Source organism: Tasmannia lanceolata, unplaced genomic scaffold (assembly GCF_043159265.1).
Source record: "Tasmannia lanceolata isolate RefF3 unplaced genomic scaffold, GAP_Taslan_0.1 ptg000018l, whole genome shotgun sequence".
NCBI classification, from domain to species: domain Eukaryota; kingdom Viridiplantae; phylum Streptophyta; class Magnoliopsida; order Canellales; family Winteraceae; genus Tasmannia; species Tasmannia lanceolata.
In genome coordinates, this window is record NW_027518695.1 from 69,373,510 (window position 1) to 69,388,441 (window position 14,932).

A 14,932-nucleotide genomic window follows, 5' to 3' on the forward strand; every position below is an offset into this window, starting at 1 on the left:
ATGCTATTTCTATTCATATCGTATTTCTGTAGAAATTTCATTGAATTTAGATTTATATTTCTACTAGTTTCTATGTTAATTCTGCAATCTGGTCAATTAATTGTTAAATCAAAATTAAATGTGAATTTAATGTAAAAATCTGTAAAACTCACCCAGTAAGCTACATACATTCATATCTTGCTGCTGTGGAAGTTTCAAATCATTTCGAATTTATTTGCAACAATTTCACTTGTAAAACCACTCATATGCTTAAAATCGATAAAATCCATGGAAAATTCGAAATTAATTGAAAATCATATAAAAATTCCTAAAGAACTTTTAAATTCTGTCACATGTTCACTCATTAATCCATTGAAACAGAAATTTTAGAATCTTTAGATTTTCCTGGAAAAATGCCCAGTGCATCCATAATCGTATCCCAATTGCAACCGATCCTTGACAATTTGAATATTTAAGCTATAGCATGTTGTTGGCTCCGAGGTTACTGTCCACGGAAATCCTGAGATCTGCCAGGCAATAAGATGCTATAACCTAAGTATTAAATTGCGCAAGGAAAGAGCGCACGATTCCCTCCCTTGGATGCCATTCTGGGCCGAAATTGGTGTACCCATAGGAGGCATGCTTTGCCTCATTTAAGAGAGTCTTTGACTCATTTGTTTGTGTGATGTTGTTGTCAGTGAGTCTTTGACTTGTGTTTCCATCTCTTTTAGGGAGTCTTTGACTCGTCTATCCTTTAGTTGTTGTCAGTGGAGTCTTTGACTCGTGTTTCCACCGCTATTAGAGAGTCATTGACTCATTTGTACCCTTCTTTAATATTCTTAGTTAGGATTTTCTCCTTTAGAGTTGTTGATTACTTCGCTTTGATTAGAGACTAACTCAGTCTTATTAGAGCTTTGCTTGCTTGGGATCTTGGATCGTTTTCTCTCTTCTTGGGACGCTATCTTTCTTGTTGTGGTTTGTCTCTTTGAGACGCCAGTTTCTTGTTGTGGATCGTCTATTTGAGGCGTTAGTTGCGTATTCGGGGTTTCCCCTTTGGATTTAGGGCTTTGCCCTAGTTTATGGTGTTACTTGCGTGTTCCCTTGAAGATTGAAAACATTTAAGAGTCTAAGAGCATTGGAAAAGCTTTAAAATCCAAAAATAGTAGAAATTTAAAACTAAAAAACATTTGAAAACTTTAAAAATATCAAAAACATTTGAAAAACATAAAAAAAAACTTAAAAAAATCTAAAGTGTTGAATGTTTCTTATATAAGCGTAGTTTGAGAGTTCGTTTCGAACTACGTTGGCTTGATCCTCTTCCGAGGTACGTAGTGCAGCTTGGGATTTACATCCCAAGTCCAGCCAAACTTTTTTGTAAATAACTATTTTAAACCTTCTTAAAAAACCTTTAAAATCTTATTTTCAAAAGATCTTCTTCTAGAGTTAGGAGTTTCTCCTAGATAAAGAGTTTTAGAGTTAGGGTTTTTCTTTTGATAGGTTATTTGATTGTTTGTTTGTTGTGTGCTTGTTTTAGAGTTAGGGGTCTGTCCTAGAGTTATAGGAGCGCCTCCGTCCGGTCAGTCGGCGATCCACATCGCCGAGTGATGACTAGAGTATGATACGCTAGTCCACCCTTGGTTTTCCTTAAGAAATACAGCCTAGTCACACATAGGTTGTAAGAACCACCTGCATTAGCTTAGGGCTAATCTGCATTTAGTTAGGGCATATAGGGTGTCATAAAATCCACAATTCACTGAAATTTAAATAATCGTACAAGAAACTTTAATAACCGGTTCGGTCTTTTAGATCGAGTCTAGGATAGAAGTCTAGGTGTCTTAGGCATCCTAGCTTAGAATAGGCGCGAAGAACTACGTTGCCTTGATTCTCGTGGAGGCGGGGATACGTAGGCTTCTTTGGATGAATACCAGATCATCTGAGGACTCGGGCTAATCACTTTTAAAACTGTTGAAACAATCAAATCACTTAGGATTTTCCATGAAATTAGAATTTTAGGAGAACTTTCACTTAGATTGAATCCAAACCAATTAAGAAATCAAGATACACATTTAGGATTCACATTGAAATTAGATCATAGGATGCATGTCACATAGATAGCACATTAACAGAGAGTTGAATGAGCCATTAAAAATGAATTTAAAAGAGTTAACTTTTGGAATTGAAGACCGATTATCGGGCAGGAATGGTGCATGTGGTGGATAAATCCCCATACCTTCCATTCTTGTAACCAGGTAGCGAGTCTAGATTTCTGGTTAATTATGGGTCCTAGATCCCACATCTAGGTGGCGACTCTGTCAGTCTCTTTTGTGTGGAATTCGGATTGCCTTAGTGATCCCAAGTTCACATAAAAGATGAATTAAAATTAATAATAAAAGGCACACGCCAATCGCGTGGGTACGAGAGACCAAGAGATAGTGCGTGGCGGCTCGCGCCCCACCCCTCTCGCGGGATCGGGTCCCATAATATGATACGGAAGAGGCTAGGTCTAAAAAATATGCGGTTAGCAAGTATTTTAGATATTACATGGTGGATGAGAAGACGGTGATTTCTCAAACCCACGAGTTGCAAAAACTTGTTCACGACATTCTTGCGGAAGGAATGACTATTAGTGAACAATTTCAAGTTGCAGCCGTGATTGACAAATTACCTCCTTCTTGGAAAGAATTCAGAAATTCCCTTCTTCATAAAACTAAGGAATTATCTATGGAAGGTCTTCTTGTTCGTCTTCGGATCGAAGAAGAAAACCGTAACCAAGATAAGAAAGAAGGGAACACTGAAAATGTAACTAATGTTAATGCCATTTCTGAAGTTAAGAACCAAAATCAGAAACCGCAAGTGAATCTGAAGCCCAAAAAGAAGTTGAAGAAAAAGCAACAGAACCAAAACCGAGGTACCTTCAAGCGTCCGAACCAAAACACAACTTCTGGAAAGAATGACTATTCCAAAGTTGTGTGCTATATTTGTGGTCTAAAGGGTCATATTGTACGGATGTGTCGACATAAGAAGACTGCGTCAATCCCTCAAGCCAACGTGATAGAAGAGCCACTTGTGGCTATGATCACTGAAGTGAATATCATTGGAGGATCTGAAGGGTGGTGGGTCGACACTGGTGCGTCCCGTCATGTGTGTTTTGACAGGAAGTGGTTCAAGATGTATGCTCATGCAGATAATGAGAAGAAGGTGCTTCTAGGGGATTCGCATACAACAAAGGTACTCGGTGTTGGGGACGTTGAACTTTGCTTCACTTCAGGGCGGAAAGTGATACTGAAGGATGTTCTTCATACTCCAGACATGAGGAAGAACTTAGTTTCTGGTTTTCTTCTTAACAAGGCTGGTTTTAAACAAACCATAGAGTCTGACCAGTATGTTGTAACCAAGTTTGGATCCTTTGTTGGTAAAGGATATGCATGTGATGGAATGTTCAAACTGAATGTTGAAATAATCAATGAAATTGATTCTTCTGTTTACATGCTTTCTTCTGTTAATTCATGGCATGCTAAGTTATGTCATATAAATAGAAAATATGTACATAACATGAGTGTATTAGGTATGATTCCTAAAGTAGTCTTAGAAGACTTTAACAAATGTGAAATATGTATTAAGGCTAAAATTTCTAGAAAGCCTTTCAAAAGTGTTGAAAGGAATTCAGAACTTTTAGACTTAATTCATAGTGACATTTGTGAGTTAGACGGTATCTTGACCCGTAGTGGTAAAAGATACTTAATAACCTTTATAGATGATTTTTCTAAGTATACAATCATCTATTCAATTAGACATAAGAGTGAAGCCTTAAAAATGTTTAAGGAATACCTATTAGAAGTAGAGAACCAATTCAATAGGAAGATTAAGAGACTAAGAAGTGATAGAGGAGGTGAATATGAATCGTTAGAATTCACTGACTTTGTTAAGTCATTAGGAATTATACATGAAACAACCGCTCCTTACTCCCCCGCCTCAAATGGGGTTGCAGAAAGGAAAAATAGAACACTAGTGGAACTTACGAATGCTTTACTCCTAAGTTCAGGAGCCCCCTCTAACTTATGGGGAGAAGCAATTCTAACTTCCTGCTATGTTCTTAATAGAATTCCTAATTATAAAACTAAAGTCTCACCTTTTGAATTTTGGAAAAATAGGAAACCCAATGTGAGTTACTTTAGAGTTTGGGGATGTTTAGCTTATGTAAGACTTTCTAATATTAAGAGACCCAAAATAGGAAGTAGAGCCATAGAGTGTGCCTTTATGGGTTACTCACTTACAAGCAAAACATATAGGTTTTTAGACCTAAATAACAGTGTAATAATACAGTCAGTGGATGCTGAATTCTTTGAAGATAAATTTCCTTTTAAATCAAGACATAGTGGGGGTACCATGACTATTGGAGATAGTGGGGGTACCGAGCCTAGGATTGAGGTAAACCCTGAAGAAGAAATTGAACCTAGGAGAAGTAAAAGATCCAAAATAGCCAAGGATTTTGGCTCTGATTTCTATGTCTTTAGTTTGGAGGGAGATCCTTCTTCCTTAGAGGAAGCATTATCCTCGTCAGATGCTGACTTTTGGAGAGAAGTTGTCAATGATGAGATGGAGTCTCTGATGTCAAACCAGACTTGGAAATTAGTAGATTTACCACCAGGATTTAAGACCATAGGGTGTAAATGGATTCTTAAAAGAAAATTGAAACCAGATGAAACCATAGACAAGTATAAAGCTAGGCTTGTTGCTAAAGGCTTTAGGCAAAAAGAAAATATTGATTTCTTTGATACATTCTCTCCTGTTACTAGGTTTACATCCATTAGAGTCTTGATTGCAATTGCTGCAATCCATAATCTGGTAATTCATCAAATGGATGTAAAGACAGCTTTTTTAAATGGTAGTCTAGAAGAGGAGATATATATGGACCAACCTAGTGGTTTCATATCTCCAGGTCAAGAAAATAAAGTATGTAAGTTGGTGAAGTCACTGTATGGTCTTAAACAAGCACCAAAACAGTGGCATGAGAAGTTTGATAATGTCATTATATCAAATGGTTTTAAAATCAATGAAAGTGATAAATGTATATATTATAAGTATATTAATACTTATTGTATTATTATTTGCTTGTATGTTGATGATCTTTTAATTTTTGGTTCTAACTTGGAAATAGTTAAACAAACCAAAAATCTATTAAAACAAAACTTTGATATGAAAGATCTAGGAGAAGCAAATGTAATTTTAGGGATTAAAATTACAAGATCTGATAGTGGTATATCTTTAGACCAGTCCCATTATATAGAAAAGATACTTAAAAAGTATAAGTACTTTGATTGTAATCCAGTATATACTCCTTTTGATCCTAGTATTAGATTGTATTCTAATGAAGGTGATAGTGTTAATCAAAAAGAGTATGCTAGTATTATTGGTAGTTTAAGGTATGCTACAGACTGTACCAGACCTGATATAGCATATGCAATAGGCATATTATGTAGATATACTAGTAATCCTAGTATAGAACATTGGAATGTTATATCACGAGTCATGAGATACCTTAAACGAACCATTAATAATGGGATTCACTACCATAGGTTTCCTGCTGTTCTAGAGGGTTTCAGTGATGCCGATTGGAATAATTTGTCAGAAGATTCTAAGGCTACCACTGGGTATGTATTTACTATTGGTAGTGGTGCAGTTTCTTGGAGATCCAAGAAACAGACTATTATTGCTCAGTCCACTATGGAATCTGAGTTGATTGCACTAACCTCTGCGTGTGAAGAGGCTAGTTGGTTGAGAAATTTTTTATCTGATATACCTATTTGGGAAAGACCTGTTCCCGCTATTTTGATTCACTGTGACAGCACAGCTGCTATTAGAAGAGTACATAATAAGTACTATAATGGAAAGTCGCGACAGATACGCCGGAAGCACAATACTGTGAGAGAATTGATTTCTAATGGATCAGTCACCATTGACTTTGTGAGATCTGGTGATAATTTGGCAGATCCCTTAACTAAGGCCTTGTCAAGGGAGAAAATCTGCAATACATCGAGGGGGATGGGACTAAAGCCCATTTGTAAATAGTTACCTATGATGGACACCCAACCTAGGGACTGGAGATCCCAAGAACTAGGTTTTCAATGGGAAAAACGAGTCATAGTGTAACTTGTGGACGATCATGCTATTTTCAAGTTTATCTCAAAGTCCATCCCTATGGTGTAACTCAAGCATGATATCCTGAAGCGTTTGGGAGGTTGAGTTATTACTCTTAATGAGATCTATAGCTCGTATGAGTGGGATGTATAGGCTACAGGAGCATCCTTGATAGACTCACCTACATGTTAGCGTGGAAGTGGGCCGCTTCCAAAAGAGACGAGAGCTTATTCTCATATGCTTACATGGAAACTGGGATGTAGCACATGGCCGTAATGTGCGAGCTTTTTGGAACCAATTGAACACTTTAGTATCATGTGTGTGGTGCACGTCTCTCTGTACCAAATGATTGTAATTCAAGACATAGTCACTATCAATTCCTTACAGTTAGAATGCACTTACACTAAGTAAAGGTTCCAGACATAGTCACCTTTATTATACGTGATACTCTGCTGATTGCCCAGCATTAAGTTTTACTAGTATTTTTTCTATTAAAATAAGTGGGAGATTGTTAGTATTTTAAATACTAAAAATGAAAGAAACATTTGCTTTTGAAAAAGATTCTTTTTTGCTTTTGAATTTCCCACCCAAAATTTGAAATTTTCAAATTGATTCTTTCTCTTGTACTTTTCCCACTAAAAACCTTTGGAGTGTGCTCTCTTATCTCTCAAAAGTTTAGTCCAAGATGGGAAGTTGAGAAAAATTCTCCCATCCATATAAGAGGGAATGTTGAGCTAAGGCTTGAGCCTTTCAAGGGCATTCAATTTGTTTGCCTTGGGGATTTTACAAAGAGAACAAAAAACAAATAAATACACACACACGCGCGCGCGCCGAGCCGTGCCGTGTCGGGGCGCGGGCGCGTGCGTGTGGGTTGGGTTGGGTTTTGGGTTTTGGGTTTTCCCTAAACGAGATTATTATTTTTTAATCACCAAGAGTTGTGTTTATTTTAAACACCAAGAGTCATGTTTATTGTAAACCTAATCGTATCTTTTCTATTTTATCCCAAAAGTCACGTCTATTTAATTCTCCCTAAATCTGACCGTTAGATACATCTTTAATAACGTTTAAAGGATGCGTTTAATGTTTTAACGTTGTGTCTTTACTGTTTTTAAAAGGTGTCTTCTACAGACACGTTTTTGCTATAAAAACAGAAGCACACCAACGTTTTTTAAAACACACAACTTCTCTGCTTTCTAGCACTCTGTTATCTGTGATAATACAGTGCTTCTCTTTCTTTCTGTTGTTGACAGAACCGAGTTTCTCTCTATATTTCAGAGTGTTCTGTTATTTTATTTCATCTCTGTTTTATTCCATTTTCTGGGCATTCGGAGTGTTCGTTGTTTGGTTCGGATTTATCTGATCGTGTACTTCAGATAGATAGCGACGGTGCGTCGGGCTGTTGTATCCTGGGGGTGATTGCGTTGGAATCTGTTGCACCGGAAGCTTTTCCGCAGAGGCGCAAAATCACCTTAAAGAGAGCGACCTAGTCCGTGCCTCAACTCGCCGCATCGAAAAGGTTATACTAATCATCTATTCTTTCTGTTTTTGACAGAAATCAGTAAACAGGTACGCCATATTATTTATATTAAGAGGAAAATTCTTCAACAAAAAGGGCATTGGGAATACTCAAGAATGGTATAGCTGGGGCTAACTCCACAGGAATGATCAGGAACATAAGAAAATTTCAAAAATTTAAGTGGAAGCGGAAAACTGATCATCATCTATCAGGGGCTTAGATCAAGGAAAATGTCTTTGCAAAGAACAAATTCAATCAAGCAAGTTCGGATCATAGCAAAAGGGGTTTCCCAACTAACCATCCTACAGGAAAAATTTATGACCAGCTGGATGGGTTGGTCTTTTTTACCTTTCCATGATGACCGAGGTTTCTACTTGAGAAGTGATTTGGGTCATTGGGAGTTCTTAATTTCCGCTCCCAATGAAGCTGGGGTCCTGGAATATAAGGGGGTTGGAAGATACAGACAGTCAAGGATTTTGTTAATCAGCGAAAGCTTGATCTGGTGGCAGTGGTTGAATAAAAAATAATGGGTGTCACGAATAATCTCATTAACAAATTATGGGGTAGAAATCACCGGGAATGGGCTGCTAAGGAAGCTATAGGATCGGTGGGGGGAATTATAGTAATCTAGACGGAAGGCAAATTCCTTATGGAAGAAGTCAGGATTGGTCATTTCTCGATTTCGATAACATTTACTTCATCAGACTGAGATGTGAAGTGGATGTTAAAGGTGGTTTATGGCCCAGTAAGGTTTAGGGAGAGGAATGAACTATGAAATGATCTATTTTCTATCCGGACTGAATGGTAGGGGGCATGGATTGTTGGTGGAGATTTCAATACGATTCGATTCCCATCGGAAAGGAATACTTCTACCAGAATAACTATAAGTATGAGGAAATTGTCAAACTTTAGTCAAGAAATGGAACTGATTGACTTGCCTTTGCAAGGAGCACGATTCACCTGGTCAAATAATCAGCATCGTTTAATAATTAGCAGGCTTGATCGAATTCTTATACCTGGCGAGTGGGAAGATCGTTTCCCACTTATTAATCAGAGGGCTCTCCCCAAAATCCTATCTGATCACAACCCAATTGTGCTGGAGATTTCGGATTTCTCTGGAGGTCCTCGACCTTTCAAATTTGATCTGGATCTTCTTGAAGTTCCAGGATTTGATGAGAAGGCCAAGCAATGGTGGGAGGAGTCTACTGTTCAAGGCTGGAAGGGATATGTTTTATGCATGAAATTGAAGGCGATGAAATTGAACGAATGGCAAAAAATGGCAGATGAGAATAACAAACGTAGCAAGGAGGAAATTACGATAGCTCTGGAATTCTTGGAAGCCAAAGAAATCGATGGTCCCCTCTCGGCTGTTGAGAAAATTGAGAGGTTGAAGCTTCTGGAGACAAATGCGAGACGACGGATCAAATACTGTTACATGCCTGAAGGAGGGGGGCTTGCTGATAGAGGATATTGGCTTGATCAAGAAAAGAATTGTTGATTTCTACTCAGCATTGTACACAAAATCGGTTGAATGGCATCCGAAATTAGGGGGTTTACAGTTCAAATCAACTAGTCTTGGTCAGCGAATTTCACTGGATTGAGACTTCACGGAGGAAGAGGTTGAACATACCATATTCTCCATGAAAAAAAGACAAAGCTCCGGGTCCGGATGGGTTTCTCATGGCTTTCTTCCAAAGATATTGGGGTATCATGTAGCAAGATATCATGGCTTTTATCTATGAATTTCAGGAGAGGAATTATCAGTGAAGCTACAAAAGCTACATTTATTGCGATCATTCCAAAAAAGGAGGGGGTGATTGGGATTAAGGATTTCAGACCGATCAGTCTAATTCATAGCATTCCAAAGATCGTATCCAAATTGCTCGCTCGAAGAGTGAAAAGTTGTATGGGGGGCATCATTTCACATTTCCAGGGTGCTTTTGTTGACTCGAGACAGATCCTGGACGGGGTCCTAATAGCTAATGCGATTATTGACTCTATCAATACGGGCGGAAATCCCTGTCTAGTTTTTAAAATAGATATTGAAAAAGCTTATGATCATATAGATTGGGAGGTTGTTGATTTCATAGAAGATCGGATGGGTTTTAGCACGAGATGGAGAAAATGGACGAAATCGGTGATATCTTTTAACAGCTTCTCAGTCATTATTAATGGCTCAGTAGAAGGATATTTTAAGAGTTTAAGGGGTCTTCGGCAGGGTGACCCATTAGCTCCTTATCTCTTCATCTCAGTGGTGGAAGCACTTAGCCTGATGTTGATGAAGGCTGGTAGTCCAGAGTTGATCCAGAGCTTTCAAGCAGGGCCTAAAGGTGAGAAAATTATACATCTCCAATTTGTTGATAATATGCTCGTCATTTTGGAAAGTAAAGCCAAAGCTATCCCCAATGTTATAAGGATATTCAAGTGGTTTGAGGTCACTTCGGGTCTCAAGATTAATTTCAGTAAAAGTATGCTCTTGGGCATCAATATGGATCAGCAAGTGGTTCAGAATCTAGCCGGAACAATTGGCTACATTGCTAGGGCCTTCCCGGTTTCTTATATGGGACTGCCATTGGGGTTTGGTGTTCCTTTCGACATCACAATGGGATCCAGTGGTAGAAAGAGTGGAGCATAAGCTAGCTACCTGGAAGAAGAAATACATTTCCTTTGGGAAAGAATCACCCTAATAAAAGCAGCACTTACAAACATGCTGGTCTACTTTATGTCGCTTTTCAAAATTCCGGTCAAGGTAGCTTTGAGAATTGAAAAGTTACAGAAGGATTTCCTTTGGGATGGTAATAGGCAATCTAGAATATTAAGACACATAATGGATTGGGAGAGGGTAACCAAATCAAAGAAGGATGGAGGGCTGGGAATTTGGAAGCTAAGGATGCGCAACGTCTTTACTAGGAAAATGGCTATGGCGGTATGGAAATGAAAAGATGGCTCTCTGGCACCATGTGGTTGGTTCCAAATATGGGTTGCAATGGGGGATTGGAGCATTAAGAAACCAGTAAGCGGGAAGGGATCGGGTTCTTGGAAATCCATTTGCTCGATCAAGGAAGAATTTGATCAAAAGATACGATATGAGGTGGGGAAAGGCACGGAGGTAAGATTCTGGCTGGACCTTTGGTGTGGCAAAACAGTGCTTTCTATGGGGTACCCGAGGTTATTCCGGATTGCAATGAGACCTGAGGCAACCGTGGTGGACTACCTGGTATGAGAGGGATAGATGGGAAAAAGATTCTGGGACATTCGATTGCGAAGAGATCTTAAAGACATGGAAATACAGGACCTTCAACAACTTCTTGCACAGTTACATTCTGTATACTGTTCTAAATTCAAAGATGACGAGCGGATATGGTCACCAGAATCGAATGGTGAATTCACGGCCAAGTCCTTTTTTTGTGATACTAAATACTGGTCAGAAATCAAATAAGAGGCGCATTGGAAATCCCTTGCCCCTCCAAGAGTGGTAGCTTTTGGGTGGACGTTGGTGCATAGAAAAATCAATACTTGCGATCGATTAAAAAGGAGACATTTTCGCCTTGTAAGTATGTTCGTCCTTTGTCATTAGGATGAAGAGACAATGGATCATTTGATGCTGCATTGTCCCTTCTCTTATCAATTATGGTTGAGGGCAATCGGAGCCTTTGGAATGATCTGGGTTTGCCCGAGCTCTATTAATTCATTTATGATTAACTGGCCAAACAGGCCTTTTGAGGAAACTGGTAAGTTACTATGGTCCACTTTTCCTTATGCTATTGTTTGGAATATATGGAAGGAACGGAACAGACGTATCTTTGAAGATCAAAGCAGGACATCTGGACAGTTGGCGACAGACATCATGGTTGAACTTATTTCATGGGCCAAGATTAAGAAGAAAATCCCTTACGGAGTTGAGGATTTGGTAAAGAATTGGTGGTCAATTATTTGGGATAGAACGATCCGAACCAATCCTAAGCCGAAATGGATGGCCCCACCATGTGCGTGGCTCAAGCTCAACTTTGATGGAAGCTCTATTGGTAACCCGGGGAAGGTAGGCATTGGGGGTCTGATTAGAGATGACAAACAAACTACTATAATGTCATTCTCAGGTCCAATTGGGATATGTGATGCGAATGAGCTCTTCTTTTCGGATTGCGATGGGCATATGAGAATAATCAACAACCATAAATAGTTGAGCGAGGCTCGACAAATGCGGTGGCTTGGGCATCGGGCACCTCAAAGGGCCCCTGGTGACTACAAGATCTAATAGCGGAAACACTTGATCTTATAAGGTCGCTTAACCCTAGGATTGAGCATCGAAGGAGGTCGGCAAATGAGGAGGCGGATGGACTGCCTAAATCAAGAGTTCTGAGGAAGGAAATGTTAGTTGTTAGTTCTTTGTAAACCCTTAAGGGTGTGTTTCTGGATCAATGGTCCCTATTTTGTAATATGGAGGGAACAACTTGTCCCAACCAATATTCAATAAATTGTCAATTTTCAAAAAAAAAAAATTGGCCGTTCCACCCAAAGAATGTTCTACCAGGCCATTATTACAATTTGGTAGTGCGAATATCATTTCTTATTTGGGAATTCTAAAGCCCTGATTTTGAGGCCAAAACCGGTTCTTGATTTTAAGTCCAATAATCAGTTTTGGACTCAAAATCAATTCTCAAAACCCAAACGCCCTGTTCTTTTATGGATTTTTTAGAATTGATTTCGTGTCCAAAACTGATTATGGGACTCAATACTGTGTTTATTTTTTAATCCAATAATCAGTATTGGACTCAAAATCAATTCTCAAAATCTAAGGCCCTGTTCATTTTGGATTTTGAGAATTGATTTGAGTCCAAAACTGATTATTGAATCCAAAATTGTGTTTATGCTTAGTAGTTAATTTCACGTCTCTAGCATTGGAATGAAAATTCTCCAATAGATCAATGGCCCTAATTGCTATACACGTGTACTGTCTGATATAGGTCCATAAATAAACTATGAACTTTTTTTTCGTACAGATTTGATTAGGATTCCTCAAATTAATAACCTATAATGAAAGAATCCAATGGGAAATGCTCGTCTTACTATACACATTTCCAATCCAATAATAAATCTAAACCATCCACCTAACGGAATTGGGCCACCTTGAATTACCCATGGGCCAAAAATTGCTCCGACCGCACAATCCGAATCATCTAATAGACATATTTGTATTTTGATTACTCTGGACTCCCCAGCTTTTCTCTTTTCATTTTTTGACCTTCATAGCTCGGAATCATTAGATCAATTATTCACAATCGGTCCAAACACCAGTATAGTCCAGTATTTTTCAAGAAGTACTGTACGGCTTACACCATAGGGTGATCCAAACCGTCCATTTGATGGGCCACAACATAAATAGGTTGTGCCTGAAAAATCATTTCAGATGATCTCAACCCTCCGATCTATAGAGCTCCCTAATAAATCCCCTTAAAATAATGATACATGAAGTATTTATTAGAGAAAAGTGTAGCTACACATACGTGTAGCTAACGTAGCTACACCAACGGCTTAAAATACAGTGGGCCCCACATTGTTTGGGTGATGCAAACCATTCATTTGATGGGCCCTCATATAGATAGGGTGTGCCAAAAAAAATTAGCTCTATAGGATCATCCCAACCCTACGATTTGTGGAGGCAAAAATGGACGCGTAAAAACCTTCACAAATCTGTCCATTTTTGCCTCCACAGTTTGAAGGGTGGGGATGATCTTATGGAGCTGATTTTTTGGGCACACCCTATCAATGTGAGGGTCTATTTAATGAATGGTTTGGATCACCCAAACAATGTGGACCCACTGTATTTTAAGCCGTTGGTGTAGCTAAGTTAGCTACACGTATGTGTAGCTTCACTTAACTCATATATATATATATATATATATATATATATATATATGAGAAAAGTGCAGCTACACATACGTGTAGTTAACTTAGCTACACCGACGCCTTAAATACAGTGGGCCCCACATTGTTTTGGTGATGCAAACCATTCATTTGATGGGCCCTCACATAGATAGGATGTGCCTAAAAAATCAGCTCCATAGGATCATCCCAACCCTATGTTTTGTTGACGCAAAAATGGACGTGTAAAAACCTTCACAAATCTGTCCATTTTTGCCTCCATAGTTTGAAGGGTTGGGATCATCCAATGGAGCTGATTTTTTGGGCACACCCTCTCAATGTGAGGGCCTATCAAATGAATGGTTTGGATCACCCAAACAATGTGGGCCCACTGTATTTTAAGCCGTCGGTGTAGCTATATTAGCTACACGTATGTGTAGCTTCACCTAACACTCTCTCTCTCTCTCTCTCTCTCTCTCTCTCTCTCTCTCTCTCTCTATATATATATATATATATATATATATATATATATATATATATATATATATATATATATAGTGCCTGACCGTCAAGTCCCTTGCGGACGGTACCACCCACATGGGACTTGACGCTCGGGCACCATATAGAGTGGTTCAGGTGATGTTCATTGTTGATGATGGACAGTCAGTAGCAATATGTGATTCGGCATGAAAGCAGGCCTGAAAAATTCGAGTTTAAAACGATATTGGTTCAAAAAAACTTAGTAAAATACGGAAACTTAAAAAACAAAGTTAATAAATAAATAAATAATAAAAAATTAGGGGTGCAACTTGGGTCGGGCTCAACCCGAACCCGGGTTCAGCCCATTTTGGCTCGGGTTGGGTTCGCAATTCCTCGGATTGGGTTAGGGTTGGGAAAAGCCAACCCAAATCAATTTCGGGTCGTTTGGGGCCTTGGCAACCCGACCCGACGGGAACCCGACCACCGTCCTCTAATTTTATCTTGATTTTCTTTGAGTTATTGTATTTTTTTGTTTGTCCCAAGGTGAACCCGACTCAACCCGTCCTGATTTCAGGTTAGATGGGTTGGGTTAGGGTTGACCATCCTCAATCCAAAGCTCGGGTTGGCCTCAGTCCGACCCAAGTTGCACCCCTAAAAAAATGCGTTATAAACTGTCAAGCGGGGGCAAAGTTGGGAAGTTGTCGTTTAAAACTTCGGACTCAACAAAGTCAACTGATATTTGCACTACAATGTTTTGATAATTGCACTAACTCACTATGTCTTTTCTTTTTAAAATTGGTGTTCCTGAATTTTTTTACTAGCGTTGCAATAACTTTTGACAGCTTGTTAAATAATAAAAGACAAGATGAGTTAGTGCAATTGTAAATAACGTTTTGCTAATGCTGCAACCCCAACAAGAACATCAAAATCTCGTGTTGCTGAGATTTAACCAATATA

The 14,932-nt window shown here is 38.8% G+C and overlaps 1 protein-coding gene across 1 annotated transcript; it reads left to right on the top strand.

The window, feature by feature from the left end:
• Positions 1 to 8,522: 8,522 nt before the first annotated feature.
• On the top strand, positions 8,523 to 9,131 carry LOC143850663 (uncharacterized). Its single transcript, XM_077359887.1, has one exon. It carries the CDS (start codon positions 8,523 to 8,525, stop codon positions 9,129 to 9,131), a length of 609 nt encoding a protein of 202 aa, XP_077216002.1.
• The last annotated feature ends 5,801 nt before the right edge of the window (positions 9,132 to 14,932 follow it).

What these genes read in the sequence shown, in the direction of transcription:
- LOC143850663 (XM_077359887.1), top strand. Translation starts at nt 8,523, where the DNA reads ATGAGGAAATTGTCAAACTTTAGTCAAGAAATGGAACTGATTGACTTG.